The sequence below is a fragment of the Pyxicephalus adspersus genome, chromosome Z, assembly GCF_032062135.1.
Source record: "Pyxicephalus adspersus chromosome Z, UCB_Pads_2.0, whole genome shotgun sequence".
NCBI classification, from domain to species: Eukaryota; Metazoa; Chordata; class Amphibia; order Anura; family Pyxicephalidae; genus Pyxicephalus; species Pyxicephalus adspersus.
The window spans coordinates 30,244,886-30,267,676 of record NC_092871.1 but is presented as its reverse complement, the minus strand read 5'-3'; the positions used below and the strand labels follow the sequence as shown (position 1 = coordinate 30,267,676).

At 37.8% G+C, this 22,791-nt stretch overlaps 1 protein-coding gene and 1 long non-coding RNA gene across 3 annotated transcripts in view; one reads left to right on the top strand and one right to left on the bottom strand.

Annotated features, from left to right (window-relative positions):
* Nucleotides 1-428: 428 nt before the first annotated feature.
* On the bottom strand, nt 429-4,218 carry SLITRK2 (SLIT and NTRK like family member 2). Its single transcript, XM_072429636.1, has 2 exons — nt 4,035-4,218; nt 429-3,849 (listed from the first exon to the last, which is right to left on the bottom strand). Exon 2 carries the CDS (start codon nt 3,804-3,806, stop codon nt 1,263-1,265), a length of 2,544 nt encoding a protein of 847 aa, XP_072285737.1. The 5' UTR covers nt 3,807-3,849; nt 4,035-4,218; the 3' UTR covers nt 429-1,262.
* Nucleotides 4,219-4,244: 26 nt separating this feature from the next.
* Nucleotides 4,245-22,791, top strand: part of LOC140343123 (uncharacterized) — a 60,560-nt gene continuing 42,013 nt past the window's right edge. Inside the window, exons 1-2 of one of the 2 annotated variants that reach the window (XR_011923258.1) lie at nt 4,245-4,528; nt 16,186-16,368. This is a non-coding gene — a long non-coding RNA (uncharacterized lncRNA). The remainder of the gene's footprint in view (nt 4,529-16,185; nt 16,369-22,791) is intronic. The other variant, XR_011923257.1, reaches the window with a different exon arrangement.

The following is a 22,791-nucleotide window of genomic DNA, read 5'->3' as shown; positions in this document are numbered from 1 at the left end:
AGATCACCATCCCAGTTGCATAAGGATTTACAAAAGACAAAAACAAAACTGTTTTTGTTTTAAATAATGGGTGTTTGTTTAATTTGCACAATTATGCTTGCATAGGAAATGTTTACTGGCTACTTAGAATGTAGATATTGCACTTTGATCATTTTAATTGTGTCGTGATTTGTCTCAACTATACATATACTGTAATTGATACTGTAGGAGTTCTGTGCAGCTATCTGGAGCATACCCACAGCAGATGTGGCATACATTCTAATAACAGCAGACCTAATTGGCAATTTTGTTCAAATTATTGTAAATATTACAATACCGTATGACTGCAAGCTGTAAAACACAAAGCATTATCATGTGTGCAAAAATACATCAAAAATTAAAAGCATGTTGCAATCAATAAAAAAATATTTAAAGCTAATAGACAAATATTGTTCAGTTATTTAACTTTCTTTTAATTAGGAAAATAGTCTTAAAACAATTAACATCAGTAGAGCTGAAAAACTAAGCAATGGCACTGATATATATATATATATATATATATATATATATATATATATATCCAAACTGAAAAGCATTTATATTTCTATCATTTCTATGATCCTATAGTTGAAAAATTTGCATTTACATTTCTAGGAAGAGATATACAATTTAAACATTTCTTTATTTTTTATAATTCTTGCCCTGTAAAATCAATACATTTTTATCAATGCAATGTAAAATACAAAAGGTGACCTCTCCTAATTTGGGGGAATATATAATATATTTGTTCTTTTTCCTGAAATACTTCACTTTAAAATATATCCATGGTATAAAAGCTAAAAGCAAAATTTAGGTAATTTAAAGTGCAAAGGCACTTTAACTCAAACAAGTGACGCCCAGTGGCAGAAGTTGGTAATTGATTTCAAACAGTTATGGTATTTACATAAAAAAGTTCAGTTCTCTTAGATCTTTGGAGATCTTCTACTGTTTAGAACATTAGAATAAATTCACTTTTTTTTTAAACCAAAATTTAAAAGAAAAAGGAAAAAATAATGGTCATAAAATCAAACATTCATTTAAAGGAGACTGCTTCTAGAAGTAAAATGAAGAAATAATTTAAAAAAAAAACATAAAAAGAAAAATAAGATACATTGTTTCCAAAGCCAATGGTAATGCAATGTATCTGTACCTGTGTAGCTTAAAAAAAGGCATACAATGTATGCACAATTGCTTCTGACACTTCATATAACTGGTAAGCTTGAAGCAATGTTGAGAAATGTTGCCTACAGCTGACTTATTGCAGTTTGCTTTTCCAAAACCTCAAGGTAATCTGGCTCTGACTGCATTTTTCCTTGGAGGAAGAGATGCTCCTGTTTAGATTGTTCAGCGAAGTATTTTCTGGGGGTGCCATATAAAACAGTTTTATTAATCCTGTCCTGGTTCTGACGCCTTGATTCATATGCAGGCATGAGCTGTCTTTTAGGCAAGGTGCAAAAGTTATAATGAACCACCCCTCCACTAGGGAGCTCCTTTACCCTTTCTGCAATGTTCTGGTACAAAAGTTCTGGTTCTGCTGGGTTGGAGGACTTTTCCAGCAGTTCAGTTGTGCTTATTGTGTATGCAGTTGGGTCTTCCTTTTTATGGTCCAGTTTACTGTAACTAAATTCTTGTAGGTTTCTGTAATAGGCAACAGGATCTCCTTCTTTTTGCATGTAGATTGGGTTTTGGCACATTTGCCCAACAGGTGGTGGGATGTAGTTGTAAACATGAGCCTCAGTTTTGTCATTGGAACTGGGATTGTATGAGCTATATTGGAGCTGAAAAGAACTGAGATCTAAATTGTTTGCACTACTGCCTGGAACACTCTGTACCCCTTTCCGTCTTTTGAGTACAAAAACAAAAAGTCCAGCCCCAAAGCACACGGACAGGATAAAAACGACCAGTAAACCTAAAATTAACACTGACAGTGGAACCTCAGTGTGCAACTCCGGGTAAGGGCTTGGCGATACACTATAGGGATGTGGTGTGTAGGTTTTGTGATTGAATGATAACATAGTGGCATCAGCTAAATGTGGGTTTTCTGGACAGATTGCCTCCTTAGATAAAATCCTCAAATGCTCCCCAGCATGTTTTAGTGGTGACTCACAGGTTACTTCCTGGACAACTACAGTTGAGCTTGATTGTTCAATCCAGTTCTTAAGAACTAAAATATCACATGTGCAATCCCAAGGGTTTTCCTGGAGATCTATCTGGATGAAAGCCATAAGCTGATCAAGAACCCCTTTTACTGGCAAATATGAGAAGTGATTGTTCCTTAAATTTAGCCTTGTCAGGGCTGTGCCTCCAAACACATTATCGGGCAAAGATCTCAGCAAATTGTTGTTTAGGAACAAGAGCTGGAGATTGCTCAGAGCATCAAATGTACGTGGGAAAATGTCCTTAATTACATTGTACTCTAAATAAAGGTATTGCAAACTGAACAAGCCATCAAACATAGAGGGGTAGAGTACTTCAAGGTAGTTACCATTAAGGTAAAGTCTACGTAAACTTGTGAGGTTGGAAAAGGCACCTTCCTGTATGATTGCGATTCGGTTATTTCCTAAATGTAACAAATCCAGGGAGCCAAATTCGAGAAGATCAGTTTTATAAACAGTTTGCAAATAATTACCTGTCAAGTACAACTTCCTTGGGCTGCTGGGCTTAGGCTGAAGATCAGATATGTTGCTGATTTTTCTCTCCTGGCAATTAACATTTAGGCCACTGTCAGAGGTCTGTGAGGTACATACACATATTTCAGGACAACTTAAGGGAACTGGAGACTTGGTTTGATAAACCATGATGGGCCCAAAGATTTGCCTGTCTTTGGACACTGTCACTCGGGGAGTGGGTCTGTTTCTGGTTTTTGGGGGCCGGCTAGCCTTGGGGGGTCTAGTTGGGGTTACTGCAGGGTTGAATGTTGGAGGTATCCTTTGTACACGAGTATCAGGAAAAGCTGGGTGAACGGACCTTTGATTTGTATCACTGGCACTTTTCCTGGGGCAAAGATCCTGCCTGGTAAGCTGAGTGACATCTTTCCCATGAAGTCTAAAGGGCGTCTCACATACAATCTCCCCCACAAACAACGTGATGGTATCTAACCATGCTTTTAGTGGAATCAAATCACAAGTACAATTCCAAGGGTTCTCCTCCAACTGAATCTCCATGATCCCACCAATGTGCTCAAGGACACCAGCAAAGGGCAGCATTTTAAGCCTATTGCCTCTCAGATCCAAGTGGGTTAAAAGTACAAAGCGAAAGACGTTGTTCGGTAGCGAAAGAAGAAGATTGTCATTCAGTATCAAGACTTTTAATTTATTCAGTTTGCTGAATGCCCCAGCTTCAATGACACTGATGAAATTGTAATCGGCTTGGAGATATTCAAGACTCTCAAGGCCCTGGAAAGTTTCCTCTTTTAATACTTCCAATTTATTATTGTTGAGATGCAATCTTTTCAAAGTCTTTAGCCCATTGAAAGCTCCGATTCTGATTTCTTGCAGCTCGTTGTTGCCCAAATGTAGAGTCACTGCATTGGAGTAATTGACAAACTCATTGGGGTACAGCCTACTGAGTAAGTTGCCATTAAGGAAAAGCTGGTAGATTCTGGACTGTGGTGGAAGCAGTAAACTGACACTGGTAAAGCCTTTGTTTTCACAATTGATATTTAGCACATTCTCCTTTTCTTCGCACAAACAGCGAATCTTGCATATGTCTTTGGCAGTTTTACGACTCTCTGTCTTTAAGATCGCAGTCACTGATATAACACTCAGCAACAAAATGCTGTTCAGCATCTTTATATCCCACAGATCCAAGATCTGGTACCTACGTTAAAACCTTGAAAATAAAAGCAAAAAAAAAAGGAAACACATTTGCAAATGCAACCATATTTAGAAATCTAAAAAAAAAGCAAAGGATGCTTAAGTACATCATATACAATGAAGAGTGCAGATGCCTCCTGCTATACAGGATTTGCCAGTATATGCACTGAGAATATATAGAAATGTGAACTGTGTACTCACACATCAGGAAAGCATAAGGTTGTTCTTCTTTGCAGGTCCAATGAAGGTTTGCATATTAAAGCAGAGAAATCAAGCTCATCTCATCTATCCTCATCCATGATCTCTGGGGAGATGTGGGAAGAAGTTATCTGAGTGGGAGTCAGCAGTGACTGGCAGTAGTTCCTACAGTGGCTTGCCTTTCCTTCTCTGCTTTGCTAGAAGTGGGGCTTGTGTAGTCCCTACTGTTCTGCAAGCTCCCTCCATCCAAGAGGGGGATGACGTCACGCTCTGGAAATTTGTTGCTGGGGGAGCACTGCAAACATGTTGTGCCAGTCTATTGTACTCTCTTGTAAAGCTCAAATGTGATCTGTCCCTTTCATTATAGGAAAGGGAGTGTGAAACTCATTGTGATCCTTGGATTCTGTCTGTCTGAAGAGGACAGTAGCTGCACAACACCCCCCTCCCTTCTTCCTCAAATACTCCTGAGCATCACTTATAAGCTGCACCAAAATGATGTGAGTTTTTATTTTATTTTATATCTTTTTATATTCTCCTCTTATTCATGCACAAGCAATTTCTATGTGTGTCACCTGCTCTGGCTTGTCTGGTATGTACATCTGTGCAGCATATGCATTGGACATCTTGGTAATCAGGAGTGATATGCATGTCTGTATTAATTACTGTGCATGTTTGACCTGCTGAAACTAATGTACATAGTAGCTTATTCTGTTTAACTGCTTGTGTGGTGACTGCTAAATGCTGACACCAGATCATTTGCAATTCTGCTGTTGTCAGATGCCTTTTTCTGTTTAGAAAAAAATGGATAATGATCCCTGGATGTTTTTTTTTGGTGGTGATGAAGGAGTTAATGTGCCCCTGCATTCCCTGACTCATGTAAAGAGCTGTGGATGCCCAAGTGACCTTTGGCAAGTTGTAATGAGAAGGGGCAGGGAAAAGACAGCATTTGATGGACAGCTTTTCATCCTCAAACAAGATTTTGTCCTCTAATGGGACCATTGGGAGGACTTGTGAGTTAGGTCCTGCAGTCTAGATGTAATTATGTGTGGACCATATAAAATCATCTTGTGTTGGACTGTAGAATATTTCGATCATTATTACAGCAATTACTCTGTATGGTGTCAGTGGTGCCTTTTAACCTATTTGTGGCTAGAAGCTCATTAACTCAGAAACCCTATCCGGGGAGCTCTGTGTAACTCTTTGCTTTCCATGGTGTAAAAGAGATAGGAAGCATTAAAGACCTAAAATCTATAGCACCCAATATTCAATTAACAATGGATCAATAAAAGATCTTTTATAATTCATCACTAGGGCTGGCTGCAGTTTGACCATATTGCACTTTAAACTGCCTTGTGGATTGAAACCTGTTTTTTAATTGAAATATTCAATTGCAATCATCAAGACATTATCATATTATATATCATAAGTCCAGAGCAGCAATTTAGAAGTGAAGTTGCAATTTAAAAAAAAAATGCAAAAGCAGGTTTATTTTTGGTTGCTAAGGGATATTGCAGCATCACTATCTTTTTATATTCTTGTTCTCTTATTTTATTTTGAAATCTGTGTAATTTCTACCAATTATAAAATGTCATTTTTTGAGTCCAGCAATGAAATGGTCAATACGTAAAATATGGTGCTAAAAAATTGGTATAAATGGGGACTGCACAGAGGTACAGGGTTGGTTATCTTAAAAAAAAGAAACAGATTTCAGGCATCAAGAGCAGATAAAGGTTGTTCTATGGATTATGAAAGCAAGCATTATTTATAAGAGAAGCAAAGAATACAGGTTTTCTTGAAGCTGGCACCACTCCACTAATCGTTGCTGCATCAATGTAACTTTGCCTGAGACTTAACTCAAGGCTCTCTCCTCTCTCTTTCCCTTTCTCTCTCTCACGACTGCTTTCACACAAAGTGGTGATCACTGAACTGATTGTTTCTTGGCCGGATGGACTGTGGGTGGTGGAGAGAATTACAGGATGACATTTGAAGGGGTGTTGTTTGGCAGTAGCGCTGGAGAAATTTTTCCCCTTTGTATGGGATGCTGTGTCGGCCTGGTATGTCTTTATCAGGTGCCCCTAGGGACATACAGACCCATAGACATATGTCATTAAGTCTGTGATGTGACAATCAAGCAGGGTGTTAAGTTATATTGTATGAGATGCCTACTGGGTTGCAGCCAGTCTATATTCCATACTATTGGCCCACTATCACAATTTTTTGCATTAAACAGTAATGCCAAAGAGCACCCATAAGCAAATAGTTTTGCCCATTTTTTTATATGGAACAAGAGGACAAAACTAAACAGTAGAACCATAGTATTCTCAGGAGTTTATAAATGGCTTAACATGCTCTAACTAAATTCTGACCAATTCATAGCTAAATTTCCAAAAAAAAGTCAAGAAATTACGGGCGCCACTCGAGTTCAGTAGTGCTCACCATGCACTTATCCACCAAGATCCCCATTGCAGCAAAGTTACAGCTGTAGTCCTAGAAATGATGGTCCTGGCATTTCTCAAGCCAGTGGAATTTTTACTCTTGGCACAAGCCTAAAACAGAAATCCAATGAATGCAAGGGGTGGTCCGGAAACAGTTAAACGGAGGAAGAAAGGGTTATGTGATGCTTTATGTTCTCCAGCTAATAAATAGAATGGGGGCTATCTGACTTGCTGCAGTTTCTCATGCACACCATGAGAAGTAATTTAAGTACAAAAGAAGAGCAGGGTTGAAAGTAGCTTTGGAGTATAGCTTTAATTTTCAAGTTATCAAGTGAGAAAGTGATACAATAAAAACCAGATGATACTTGCTAATCTGTACTACCAATACTACCAAAAACCACCAACTGATTGGCAGGCATACGTAATAGCGTCAGCATTCCATTTTACCAATTTCGCCATTGGCACCCAAAATCCCTTTTTTATTCACAACAGTAAAAAACACAGCAGGAATTTGATTAGCTGCTATGGACATCACTTCTTTTCTCTTTGATCTAGTTTTTAAAAATTACAGTCCAGATGAGAAGAAAAGCACAACCAAAGTATTTCTCAGAGCTGACAGATTTTTACAACTCCCCCTTCTTCTTCTCTGCTTGGACCTGAAGCACATTTTGTACCAGGCATTCAGTGGCAGATAAAATAAGATGAAGAGGGGGAGTTACAAGTGAGATTCCCACAAGAATTACATCTGTTTCTGTCCACCAATTATTTCTAAGTGGGTGTTCTCAGCAGCTAGTATGTAGTGATGTGTGACCTGTCTCTGGATTAGCAGGTGGGATGTAATAGTGAAAATGGCATTTAAATTGATGTCCGGTGAAATTTGATGTTTTCTAGAAATGCAGCAGGAAAGGCAGATTTGTGTGCCGCAGACCACAGCCCACTCATTGATTCTGTGAGCCCCTGTCAGAGAATGTTGCTATTGAATCACAGGAAGCTGCACTCAGTGATCGAGCTTCAGCTGCTTAAGCAAAAGGAAATCTTAGTGTGCTATTTCTTTGCCTTAACCAAGAGCTCTTGTGTTTTTGCACAAAATAAGCATCACCTATCACTTCTCCAGCCAAGTATTTTAAAAGATATGACCATGCATTGTGAGCGCTACCTTTGAGATCATATTTTCAAGTTTACATAAAAAGCATGGTTGGCCTGAGTCACATTTATTGGCTGTTCTGTATTGTTCTTGTAATATTTAGTGTACAGGATTGTGAATGCCCCCTCTACTGGCTGCCTGTATCTCAGACAATGCAATCAACTTTCTTCCTTAGACAAAAATGTTGCAATTAACTAATATTATTATTAATAAACAGGATTTATAGAGCACCAACCTATTACGCAGTGCTGTACATTAAATAGGGGTTGCAAATGACAAACAGATACAGACAGTGACACAGGAGGAGGAGAGGACCCTGCCCCGAAGAGCTTACAATCTAAGAGGTGGGGGAAGTATCACACTAATTACATAATAAATCTACAGGGATAATAATATTCCAGCTAGTAACCCATAGCAGCTAATCAGATTTTAGACTACAGAAAAATGAATTTTGTTAATCCACCGGCACATTGCTTAGGAAAAGATTAGGGATGCCGAAGGAGACATTTACAGGTGCTTCTAAAATATTCGCATAAACTGTTCAACTTTTTGAAAAAAAATATTAACGTGGCCTGAACAATCTTTTCTGCTTCTTAGTGGGAAGAAATGAATTAGCGGTGTGCTGCCAAATAAACCCATTAGTTGTGGCACATGGAAAACAGTGATGTGTCCCAGGATTAAAAATAATGAGCAAATGCGTATCTGCTTGTTGTTTTCAAAACCACATCTCTCTATGTTATGTCTATTGCCAATTTGCACGTGTTTAAGCAACCTCCACAGATTCTGCTCACTAACATCATCATATTTAGTAAAAATAAAGAGTACTGTCAATTGTAGGTAGGATTATTAGCAAAGTAGGGTATGGATGCCAAAAAAAAAACCCAGAAATGACACCATGTGTGTGTTATCAGAAACTTTTAACCATGTCTCCTATATTAACTTCTTATTCTCACCAAAATGTTTCACATACTCACTCCTAATACTTAACCACCATGTGTACTATGCTCACTCTTTATTCTAACCACCATGTTCCCTGTACTTACCACTCTGTCCTTTGTACTCACTCCTAATTCTCACCACTATGTATCCTATACTTACTCTTTGTTTTAACCATTATGTATCCTATGCACATCCCTTATTCTCATTAATATATCCCCTATACTTATTATCTTTACTCTTGTTTTTTTTTTTTTTTTTTTTTTGTAATTATATTGTATCTTTTCTATACTCACTCTTTATACTCACTTGCTTGTCTTCTATACTCATTAAGTCTAAACTTACTCTTCACCCTTGCCACTGTGTCTTCCACATTCACTTCATTTTTTTATTCAGCACCATGTACCATGTTCACTCCTTTTACTTACCACCATGTCTTCTTTACTAATTCCTTATTCTCATCAACATGTCTCCTATTCAACTGTGCCTCCTGTACTAGCTCCCAATACCAACTACCATGTCATTTATACACACTCCTTATACCTACTACCATGTCTTCTATACTCAATCCTTTAACTCACTATCATTTATTCTATACTTACGCCTTATTCTTCTCATTGTGTCTTCTGTACTCACTCCTTATACTCACCACTAAATCCTTTATACTTACTCCTTATTCTTCTCATTGTGTCTTCTATACTCATTCCTTATACTCACCACCATGTTATCTATACTTACTCTTTATTATTCTCATTGTGTCTTCTTTACTCATTCCTTACACTCACCACCATCATCTATACTTACTTATTATGCTTGCCATTTTGTCCTCCATACTCATTCCATATACTCACCACTACATCTTTTATACTTACTCCCTATTCTTCCCATTGTTTCTTCTATTCTTACTCCTTATTCATGCCATTGTGTCCTCTGTACTCATTCCTTATACTCACCACTACATCCTCTTTACTTATTCCATATTCTTCCCATTGTGTCTTCTATACTCACTCCTTATACTCACCACCATATGTTTTATACTTACTCCTTATTCATGCCATTGTGTCCTCTATACTCACTCCTTATACTCACCACCATATGTTCTATACTTACTCCTTATTCGTGCCATTGTGTCCTCTATACTCACTCCTTATACTTACCACTACGTCTGTTATACTTACTCCTTATTCTTTCCATTGTGTCCTCTATACTTATTTCTTATACTCACCACTGCATCTGTTATACTTACTCCTTATTCTTCCCATTGTGTCCTCTATACTCACTCTTTATACTCACCACTATGTCTTTTATACTTATTCCTTATTCTTCTTATTGTGTCTTCTATACTCATTCCTTATACTCACCACCATATGTTCTCTACTTAATCCTTATTCTTCCCATTGTGTCCTCTATACTCACTCTTTATACTCACCACTACATATTTTATACTTACTCCCTATTCTTCTAATTGTGTCCTCTATACTCATTCCTTATACTCACCTCACCACTACGCCTCGCTCCTTATACTCACCACCATGTCTTCTATACTTAACTCCTTATTCTTGCCTATGTGTCCTCTATACTCACTTCTTTATTTCAGCACAATGTATTCTATATTCGCTCTTTAAATTTACCATAGTATCTCCAATACTCACTCTTTCTTTACCAATACCTTATTCTCACCACCATGTCTTCTATTTTCACCATCATGTCTCACAACTGTGTCTCCTATACTAACTTCTAATACTCGCTATTATGTCTTCTATACTGACTCCTTACTCTCTTTTCTCTGAGAGATAGATGAGTACTGTTATTCACTTGTATTTTCTTTTTAGTGCAGAAAATGAAGCTCACTATTGAGTTTTTACACCCATGTAAGTTAACCTACCTGGGCTTAGAACACTGTGCAGGAAGATGGTAGAAACCTAATATTTTTTTTTTGCTTACAAAGATAGAAAATAAAACTCATGTAACTTTTCATGCTGCATTATTATAACATTTCAGAAGCAAAGGTCAATCATGGCTTTCTAAATACTTTCAGCAAATATTTTCTTAGCTTTCTTAACAGGTATTAGCACTGTAAAAACCATTAGCTATATAGCTATCTAACTCACCTAATCACTGCACAAAGTATGATTTTCCTTCCCTGGGAATACTTATTTCATTGAGGAATTTTGACCTAAGCATTACTGACCCAAATGACCCTGGTAGGGTGAATATAAAGGAAAACACTAAAAGCCTACCAAATACACTTTTACAGAAATAAAATAGAAAGACAAATGTATCACTGATGCATGGCATAGTTCTTGCATCATAAATATTCCTATGCACTATATGTTATCTGATCAGCCTGACCTAACTATATAGAAAAGAAAAGGAAAGATAAATTGCCCTGCTACTCTGATCCCACTATAATATGGAGGGTGTCAGCTGTATGGATAACTAGGCCACATACACAATAAACAACACGCTGAAGGAATCCATAAGAAGAAGCACTTTAGCTAACAAAATATATTTTTTTATTCATGGCAGATGTTGGTTTGGAGTTTCTGTAGATTAGACCAAGATATTATGTTTGTTGAAGTTCATGTAAACTTGTTACTTGCTACGTTGAGCCATTTGACATGTTGGCTTTGCATGGTTTCCTTGGGTCTGTGAAGTCCAGTACATTTCATTGAGTAGTACTGGCTTTCATATCCTTTGAATAAGTTGTTCAGTAGTGGACTATAATCATGCAAACCTTCTCCGGCCAACCATTGCATTGCATATAGGGGGTCCCAACTCCTTGTATGATTACCACTAATTTGTTCTTCTGATTAGAAGCAAGTCAGTTCTTTATATATTCCATACAACAGAGCTCCTATGTATGGTTTATTAACAGTGCTAAACCTCATTCCATTCAGAAACACTAGTTAATACAACCTAAAAAGCCAAATTGTTCAATTACCGCCATACATGTTTGGAACTGATTTCTCTGTGATGTGAGGACTTATGCCTATTTTCTTCCCATTGATGGGAGGGCACACATTAGCTCATAATGATATTCTGCATACACGTGCGCATATCAGCTCATAAATGCCAAATTTGTTTCATAAATATGTTAAAAAGCATCAGTTCATTTCACCAAGGAGCAGGTTTATCTTTATATGCTAATAGACATTGCCCTGTGCCATTAACCCCTTTTCTGACCTCTACAATATGCTGTGAGTTCCTGCAAAAATTTTACATGCAACCGAAGGAGCTTTGCAAATAGCATAGGCAAAAATTCCTCCCAATGGCAAAGCCTGATGGAAGAAAACCTGATCACAGATGTGGAAATGTGATCACAGACCTAAATAGAGAATAGGCTTTGCACTGAATGTAGCATTCCAGAAACTAAGCATGTCAGTATATTGTTCTACTTTTTATTGTCACAAAAAAAATACATTATTGATTGTAACTTTGTAGCAAGGCGCAACACAGAGGCCATCACAGCCAAAAGAGAAGTAGAAGACAACAACCAAAAACTGGACAGTAGCATTGCTTAATTTTACCACAGTTAATTTTGAGTTCTGTTTTTCTGAACCAAGGCAAAACAAAATTCACATGTGGAATATCTAATATGAATCAAAGTTTGCCTAGTTATTTGCTAAGTTACCTACAGTACACATAATACTCACTACCAGCTCTTTCTTTCCCTCAGCCTATGTAATTGGGGTAAATATCAGATAATGTCGAGTGTTGAGCATTGTCTGGAGATCACTGGGTGCTAATCCCTAAAAACTACTAAATATTGAACATTCTCACCGCCTATTTACCGTATTTTGCAGAACGTTAAAGAAGAGGCTTGTAGTTAGCAGACACTGTGAGCAGCAGACACCTCAAGTGTAATGAAAAGGTGATACCCAAACTAAAAATTGGATATCAGTTTGATTTTGTAACTGAATTCCAACAGCAACCCTACTGAACCACACATGCAAACCTTTACCATGTATCAGTGTTTCTCAACCAAATGATCTTTTTGGCTGTAAGGGTGACATTTCTTCCACTGGCAAGCAATGTAAAAGGAATTCTACCCACTGACAACCACACTAATGTACTGTGAACTGTGGATATAGTAATTATAGTGTAGGTTCCCTGAAGACCTGAAAGGTATTTCAAGGGTTCCCCAATGTTAGAAAGGTAGGGTAACACTGCCATATATTATATGAAATTCACAGTGCTTCAGTTCTTCTTCCTTTTTTTGCTACAATGCATTATCTAACTTTTTTGTATACATTTTGAATTCTACTCAGGGCACTCATAACATACCTATACATTGTATTCCAATATTTACCAAGAATGGCTTACTCTCTTTAAAAAACTGTGCACTGGAACAAGTTTCCAGGTGGTGTTCTTTAGCATTTTTTTTTTACTTGAACCCATGGGTTGAATTTTAAAGTATCAAAGCCACTCTTTCCCTTACAAATTATACCGGGCCAGAACCAAGAGTGCCTCTGAAAAAAAAACATGGCACTTCTTTTTTTCCCCAGCTCTTTAGAGGCTAAAAAACATTAAAGCATAACCCCATGCATCATAAAAAATGGACGCGTAAAAGTGTTACCTCTCCCAAAAGTATAACAAATTTCTGGTTTGCTGCATGTTACCTTTAAAATCTATAAAACTTACAGTGTTCAGTGGATAGCCAATAGGAAAGGCGTGAAAATGATATTGGAGCAACAGTGAATCTGATCCACAGATTCTATATTAAGATCAGGTGTAAGTTTGATAGGAACTTCACTATACAGCATGACAAAAACTATGGATTTTAAAGTGACGGGAACTTTGGTGGGAATTTGGACACGTTTACACCCTTAGTATAGGTAACATTTTTTTACACAACCAACAAAAAAATAGCCTGGAGTTCTGTTCTGGGTATATAAGTATAGGTAACATTTTTTTTACACAACCAACCCACAAATAGAGCCCGGAATTCTGTTGTGGGTATACAAGTCTGTTTTCCTAACCAATAGTGGTCTTCTCTATGGAAGACTGTGTCCCCAACCATGTCATTTTTTTCCCATGGTTGCTGCCTTTTGTAAGGCCTGAACCAGCCTCTTTCTGTGACTGTGCATGTATTTAGAAGTAACAAATGCAGTTTATTTGCCAGATTCATATAGCTGATATTTTAGTAAGCCAACCTGTCATATAATATGAATTTTTTATTTATGTAGCAAAGTAGTTAGCATGCTCCCTTGCAGTTTTACTGCCCTGGGTTTGATTCTCCCAGGGACAAAATCTGCAAAACATTTGCATTTTTTCTTTGTGTTTCCACCGCTTTCCTCTAGGTGCTCTGGTTTATTCCTATAGTTTAAAATATTCAACATTGGAAGGTTTATTTGAAAGTTTGACTTTTGTCAGCGTGGGTAAGATTTAGAAACAAAACAGTAGAACACAGCAGCCTTGGTTTTAGTTTGTTACCATTCCTATTTCTATAGAATGCATTTAATTTATATTCAGGCAATACCTAGTGGGGCGACATCCTGTGTCCACTGTATAGGCCAGCATGTGATTCATTGACCAGCTGTAGCTGTCTTTTTATACTACCATGACACCACAGAGAACTGTAACAGAAACACTGTCACTAAGCAGTTATGCACAGTGTGTTAATAGCTGGATTAAGCAGAATACTGTCCAGCTGAGCCCATCACTGTTTCCTGAAACAGCAGCAGACAGTTCATATCAGCAGTTAACATCTAAAAGAATATTTATACCTATGTATTTTTTTTTACAAAATATGCATCCTTTTTACTGCTTACACAATGGTATATTTGAATAGATATACAACTCTGATAACGCAGTGAATAACATTGTGATAACCTGCAGAAATAACCCAGCAGTTTATGCATGTCCCCTAATTCACCTTGGCTTTCTCTATTATTATACGATATCACAGAAAGAACTGCCTTTAGGATATGTAATTCCCTTAAAGTGTACCTCTTTCTTACTATTAGACTTTTATCGTGGTTTTAAACTCTTTGTGTAGATAGCCATTGTGGTTATAACTGTTTTCTGCTCATACAGCCATGTTCTTGATCCAAGCATTTTGTGCAATCATCTGGCAATTTGAAGGTTTTAAAAGCTAGCATGCATGAACACTGAGAACTTCACGCCGCTCTTTCTTCTTATCCTGTATTTTATAATACAAGCCAAATGCAAGGTAATGCAGACAAATATGCTTTAAAATTGAGCATATGCACACTGAACTGCATCTTATTGAGAAATGCCAGACAAGTTGTATTTTTGGGTTTAAGAGATGACAGTGATCCTGTATATCAGTGCTCCATCCACTCTACTTCTGGTGCTAGCTCTCCACCATACAGACATAACATAACCATATACACAACAATGGCAGTCACACGCACACCAGGAAACATGCACAACTTTCTTCCTCTGATAAGTTTCATCCCTAAGAGCTTAATAAATAAGACTTTGTTCAGACTTGTGGCAAACAGCAGCAGTTTACTGCAAACTCAACTGCACTGCCATCCATTCCCATTAAACTTAAACAGAGTGATCATGTTTGCCCCTGGTTGCACCTGCATCGTAATTGCAACTGCATCGTGATTGCAACACCATTCTTGGAAGTGACCTGGCCATGTGGTTGCTTGTGTCCTCTGAAGGACAAACCACAATGACACAGCTAACACAATGGCATTGCATGCAAACACTTTTACCATGTGCCCTGAAATGGTGAACTGCACAGTTTTTCAACCAGTCCGAAAGTCCGAAAGAAGCCTTAGATGTAAAATACACCAAACTTATGCAGTGTGCATGAAACAAAGTTGAAAATCAATTGTCTTTGTATTTTCTGGTTTGTTGCACAATTGGCATTCAGAATGCTGAACAGGGCATTTAAAAATGTCTGATGATGTCCATTACCATAATGTGTGCCGTCACATGTTATGATGAGACTAAGCCTTGACTCTGACCTTGCTCACTAGTGCAGACACTGGCTTGGTGAAGGAGTAACCCTGTAAGAGAAGTTTAGTGGTTTCTTAGCGATAGATTGAAGAGTTGTCACCAGTGACAGGGTTGCTAGTATTCAATGGCTTAAATACTAAGCTTGTATTAAAATTTACATTCTAAAAGCAGCACATTCCTTTTGAGAGTGTAACAGAATCCCAGCAGTATTTTAAAGATCCATTTTAACATTGGAACATAGGCTAGCAGAAAACAGCAGGCACATGGCATGGAAAGCTCACACCACAATTTGTGCTGATATTTCAATTTATATTGTTAAGTGCAGAAAGATATTTACTGGATAGATTATCTCTGCAGCACTGCCTCCAGTGGCTCAGGAAGAGTAAGTAGATCTTCATGTGTTTTGTCATAGCTGTAGATGCCCTTGGCATATATAATAATACACAACCTAAAGTCAATTAAATATACATTAAAAATCTGCAAGAAAAAATGCCTTAAAGAGGGAATGTTGTCTTTTTTATTTAAGATATCCGTGTGAAAAAAACATTATCTGTAGTTTAAGTAGTTTAAAACAAACCCTTTTCCTGGCTTCTTCACCACCACTGACATCTTCATTCTCTACTTGCTGGATTTTAGATTATCCATCTTGAATGGCAATGCATGCGCAGTGAGATTGGCACTCTTTTTTCCCCATTTACAGCAGGCTACATCACCTGAACTTGCGTGTAAGTGTAAGATTGGCGACGTAGAAAGAAGAAGAAGAAAGAAGTTGGCGGCGCCCGGGGCTTCCTCTGCGCCAGGACGAAGGTGGATTCCAGGACGGCACAAGACCCAGACGGGGACAGTGCTGAAGAAAGCAGAGGCTCTGCAAAGGAAAGGGAGTGTGAGTGTTTTGATTTTAGTTTTGTTCTGCTTTAAAGGAATCCAAGAAGCTAAATAGGTAGGAAAAGACATACCTGCAAAAACTAGCTTTCGAAACCTGAGACTTTCTTACATTGAATGTTTCAAATGTTCAATGTATTGTTGCATCTTGCTGCCCCTTCCCACAATTGGGTTGCCTGACTGGCCGATAGGAATGTTTGGGAAGCGAGAACAGTTGGGCATCTTTTCGTACTATGGGGAAGAGCCAAAGCTGTCAGAATTTCCTAGCATTTAGATGAAGCAGTGTATACTGAATGCTTAGCATGCTCAGTGTAGGCACCCTGTTTAGTTTTCTATCATCAGCTTTAGATTTCTTTTAGCCAGGTTTTATGCTTCTCCCACCCAGGAATGTAATTTTGTGTAAGAAAAAATTTGTTTTCCTACTATATATTTATCTTTTTCTGATGTCTTATGCCTGGTTATGTGCTCTGCTGAGTCCCCTTTCAAATAATAAAATAATACAAAATATAATTTACCAATTTCTATATTTTTCTCTGGTAAGAAATTTGACTCTGGCATATAATTTAGACACATAAAAACTAAATTATTGATGTATGGCTTCTGGAGTCATGTTCCCATACACCTGGCACACAGTGAATACACAGGAAGTATGGGTGATCATGGTGAGTCCCTACTTCCCCCCTCCAAGAAGTCAGAGTCATAGCACCTTGCACTCTTGACTCTGGCCGGCCATATTCAGAAAACCACAATTGTTTTTTTTCAGAGACAATGTTATTTAAAAAAAGGCACAGGAGTAGGGATAAAAAGTGATCGTGTCTCTGTATTAGTAAAAATTGGTTAAAGGTCTGGTTTTTAAAAATAGAAGGTACCCCACACAGATTTTTCTTTATTTTCTGTATCCTATAATGAATAAAAAATAAACACTACATCTTTAAACGTCAAAGATGGTCTGTTACTCTCACCCTATCCCATGTCACTCTATCGCTTATTATCTATCACGCTAAAATAATGTTTCTTGACCTTTTTAATATGGGAGAACCCTTAAAATATCTTTCAGGTCTTCAGGGACCCCCTGCTATCATTAGTAAACCCACAGTTCATAGTACATTACCATGGTGGTCAGTATTAGCAATGTCTCTCACATTGCTTGCCCTTGGGAGGAATGTGACCCTTACAGATAACGAAAAAATAATTGGTGTCAGTTAAACTGACTCGGGAGGCACAAATTGCTTATTGCTCAAAGAACCCCTAGCAAACTCTGGAGGAACTCTGGTTGGGAAACACTGCTCTAGCCCTTCCCATTGCCTCCTATCACTTTAATTTATTATAATTTTATTCATTAATTTACTGTTTACTTTTTTGAATGTGAGCAGCGACAGACGTATTTTGTGCCCTAGGTTTCAAATTCTGCATAATTGATAGAAAACTGAAAGTCAGATCTATGAAATTCCTTTACTGCACACAAAAATAAAATGAAGTCAACTCCACTGAAGTGGAATGCGTGACCATTCCCTTTGGCTGAACCAAGAACGGTGCAAAATGATTACCCCCCTTTGTAGGAAAAAGCATATGTGTTTCCCCCCTGCCAACATTCATGTTGGTATAACTCTCTTCAAGACATTAATAACCTGATCAGTGGATCATTTCTAATCTAGTTGCTGGATCATCATCCATCAAATGCCATTAGCATTTGTAAAGTAGACTCTACATCGTAGGAGAAAAGTCATTTCATGAGAATAGTGAAAAAGCAATATTTCCAACACAGTCAACACATGGGTTACACTAGCTGTACTTTGGGGTCCATATGGGATCTCATAACCATCATCAGTAAAACATCCAGCTATATCAAGGAGTTTTTTGTAGGTGTTTTCAGTATTTTTATATAACAGTAGAACAATCAAAGGAACAGATAATTCTGTAATATTTTTTTACCTTTCGCAGAGTGTCTTTTTTTAATAAAGAAAGAATCTCTTTTGGCTTTACTTGAGCACTTATTATCATCAGAGGGTTGAAAGATATATGGGATTGCAGCATTTAGCTAAGTTGTGCTGACCATTTAATATAGCCTATAGAAGAGCTAAACAATTACATAAAAAAGCTTTCAAAGTTTTCCACTAAGTGCCAATCAACATGAGGCTTTGTTAGACTCTCTAAATAATTTAGGTTGGTCTTTATTGTGGTCTGGCTCTATGAGCTAAAAGATCTAGAAGAGGTTACGTTACAACATTTTTATCAAAAACTTTAAGTAGTAAGCTAAATAAAAGAAAGAACTGATTGCATATACGTTCCAGACAAAAATATAAAAGATAATGTGTATATATATATCATATGTCATCAACCCTTTGTGTTATCTTTTGTTTTAAAACATACTTGCAGTCTCATTTTCCTTATAGTCCCTTTTCTTTATACTTCTTTATAGTCCCTTTCATAGTCATGTTATGATTTTTTGGCAGACATTTTGCTTGAAAATATGCCCTTTCTTTCAATGTAAACACTGTTACCTGCCCTCCCATTTCAGTGTTCTGTGCTGGAGAAGCCAGTAGTTACACACTTCATACCAGGCATGCTCACACAGACTTTTATTGCAAAAGATGGGTAGTTTTGGGTAGTAGTCTCTATTCGATTTGACAGCTGTTCGATCAAATAGGGCAATATTGTTCGGGTGATCGAACTTCGAATTCGAACATCATTAAAGTCAATTGGGGAAAAATTTGGGTTATTTTTCAGGACTGTAGAACTGCAAGAGCAATCAGCTCCGATCCCCTGATTGCTCTTGCAGCCCTAGCGTAACTATAGTATGTGTTCTTGGATAGAGATTCTCTATCCAAGAACACAGGAGTCCCATGGGATCTCCGGTCACTAGAGGCCAAATGGGGACCCCCATTCATTTACCTCTAGTGCTCTGTGATTGGCAGAGGAAAGGAAAATCCTGATGACGCTTGAGCTGTCATCAGGGTTTACCTTTCCCCAGCCAATCACAGAGCTCTAGAGGTGATGAATGGGGAGACTTGTACTCATTTAACCTCTAGTCCCCGGGGATCCCACATTGACAGGAGGATTCCTACGGCTGCACAGTCTGTCATCCTGTCATTGTGGGATAACTAGTAAAAAAATAAAAGTTAGTTACACAAATCACACACATTCAACAAATTACTTTACCATTAAAGCCTCTTTTTTTAACATTTTTTTTTACACAGGAATTTGCAAAGTTGAATCCTGTGTTTTTTGGGTCTGGTCTATCTGAATTCGAACAGCCATATTTGGGTGGAATATAAGGACAACCTGAATTCGAACAGCAACACTAGTTTGGGTCTAACTTTGGTATCTATAAAACATCCATTTTAGATATACTGCACTAATATTGTAGGTGGGTGGATATTAAAAATAAAAGACTAAATATATTGTCTATCTAATATTAAATTATTTTGGACTTTACCAATATCTAATGCATTTTGTAAACCTGTGCACCTGCACCTAGCTTCCAGTGATATGTGTAACTAATTTCATGCGTTACTGCACTTTTCCAATCTATGAAAATTATAGAGTTCAGTGCCCAACAGATGAATGCTGCTGGCTAACTCTTTTTGCCCAGTTTGCACACAGCAAGCACACCCTGTTATCAGTTCTTTGTGCATTATACAAATTCATTGAAAGCCTTACCCTGAGCTAAATCATGTTGACATAGCCATTCAAGTTGTACATGTAGAGTAAAGCTGCGTACACACTTGCAATTTTTGTCGTTGGAAAGGATCTTTCACGATCCTTTCCAACGACAAGGGACTGCACGATGCATGAACGGTGCTGTACATACAGCACCGTTCATGCTCTATGGAGAGGGGAGGGGGAGAGCGACGGAGCGGCACCCTGCTGCGCGCTCTCCCCCTTCCCTTTTATTAGGATCGGTCGTCGTCCATCGTCCGTGGATCCGGCAGGTCGGTCGTTCGGACGATGGACGACACCGACTGTACACACGGCAGATTTTCGCCCGATATTTGGCCGATGCCGATTGTCGGGCGATAAAAATCTGCCGTGTGTACGTAGCTTAACTCTTCCTCTTTACAAAGCTACTTTTTAAAATTCTCCATCAAAAGTGATACATTTGCTCCATCAATAAACTCAGCCCTCACAGTTATCAGTAGTTGTCAGTGATCACAGTTGATGGTCTCCCACTTCATAGTTTGTCTTCCATGCTAATTTCCCCTTGTTCAAACTGCTTCATTCATCACATGCACATTTCTCTTGTCAATGGTGCAATTTCCATAAACATTCTCTAGCCTTCTGTGAATGTTGAACAGCCTGCACCCCTCCTTTATCAAGAACTCAATGACAGCACCTTGCTTCTGTTTGGAATTTATTATTTGCCTACAAACAAGATTCTGAAACAACTGTATACAGGAAGACTTACTCTACCAAAATGTGCAGGTTTAATAACCTTAATTATTAAAATAGTTATGACCTCATTATTATTAGTTATTGGATTACTTTTGGTACAGCACTGAACTGTGGTTGGAAAACATTGGATTAGAACATACGGTATTATGTATTATGGTACAATAAGTAGTAAAAGTTTGCTTATAATGTACAGCCAAAACTTTTGGATATCATTGTAAAGGGTTTACATTTTTTGAAAGGGTCGGACAATGATTTTTGCTGCCTGTGTACTATTTACTGTCACTTCTTCTCCATGAGATGTAACAGAAAGATAAAGAAATTTTTTTTGAAACATCACTGAAACAAAAGTTTCCATTGGAAGACTTATTAAATCTTCCAATGGGAAACATTGTTTTGAAAATATTTAGGTTTAAAATCAAATAGGCCATGAACTGAACTGAAAATTTGAAAAATGAAAAAAAAGGTGTTTAAAGGTAATTAGGCCTAATTTAATTTGTACGGAAATCTAAGCATTAGTTTTAAATTATTATAGTTAAGCATTTGTTCATAAAAAAATATATACAGGTAGTCCCTGGGTTAAGGACATATGAACAACTCCTAGATACGAACGGGTCTTCCCTGCTCCCCGGTGTGAAGGCTTGTTGGGGTGGTTTGCATGCCTTGCAGAAGAAATCTTTTGCTAAACACAGCTGAGGTTGTGTAGTTGATCTGTAAGATCTTGTAAGTCTTTAATGACCAAGGCAAACTCTGCTGTTGTTTCTTTTTGCAAATCAAAGGACAGCTTGCTCCAGAAGTTAATGAATGTCTAGGCTTTATGAAGTTTGTGTATGTGATTATCTCACAGTGAGGATTTTATACAGTAACTGACCCCATGCTGCCTAATATACCTGTTCTGACTTACATACAAATTCAACTTAAGAACAAACCTAAAGTCCCTATCTCTTATGTACCCAGGGACTACCTGTATTTATTTTGCATTTCTTAACTTGCTGCAGATGACTTCAAGCATTAAGAATCAGAAGTTATCGGCCCCATGTGGTCTGACAGTTCTTGACCCTTCAATTGTCTGACCTTAAGGTGATAACACAGTCTTTCACATTACCACCCAAGCAATTAAACATTATCTAACATGACATGATAATATCAGCATGAGTTTAGATATACCAGCAACTGTCAGACTTCTTCTGGTGATATCTCAGCTCTGAATGCATGATCTAGAGCAGTGTTTCTCTTCCTTAGCTTGCTAAAGCCGCATACACATGTGCAATTATAGTGTCTTTCTTTCGCAATCCTTTCCAATGACTAAGCACTTCACGATACATGAATGATGCTGTACATACAGCACCGTTCTGCTCCATGCAGAGGGGAGGGGGAGAACGACGGAGCGGCACCCTGCTGTGCACTCTCCCCCTTTACTGGCATTACGATCGTTCGCCGTTCATCGTCCATGGATCCCCCAGGACAGTCGTTAGGATGATGAACAACACGCGCTGTACACACTTCAGATTCTCGTCTGATATTGGCCCTGAGCCGTATCTGTAAAGGTGACATTCTTCTCCCTGACCAGCAATGTAAGAGACATTCTTACTACTGACCACCACACTAATGTACTTTGAGCTGTGGATATAGTCATTATAGCAGGGGTTCCCTGTAGACCTGAAAGTAATTTCAAGGGGTTCTCTTGTATTAAAAAAAGTTTCAAAACACTAATCTAGAGTTATCCAAAGATATAGTGAGTGTTTAAGCTAAATAAAGCACCTTACAACTATCTTTTATCTAAAACTTATTCTTTAAAATTTTGCTTAAAGTTATTGATCAGGACTTCTTCCTTTAATAGTTTTAATAGGCATTGACTTGATTGTATATTTATAGTAAACTGAAATTTGCTTTTTACATGACTGAATAACTAAAAAAGGAAAATTCTTGGGCTGTGGCGTCAGAGGAAAATGTACCCACTCCCACTCCATTCCAGCCCTGGAATGTTCACACAAAACTTTGGGTGAAGATAGCCAAGTTTTTATAAAACTTGTCC

Coding starts and splice junctions, on each gene's coding strand:
- SLITRK2 (XM_072429636.1), bottom strand. CDS start 3,806: ATGCTGAACAGCATTTTGTTGCTGAGTGTTATATCAGTGACTGCGATC.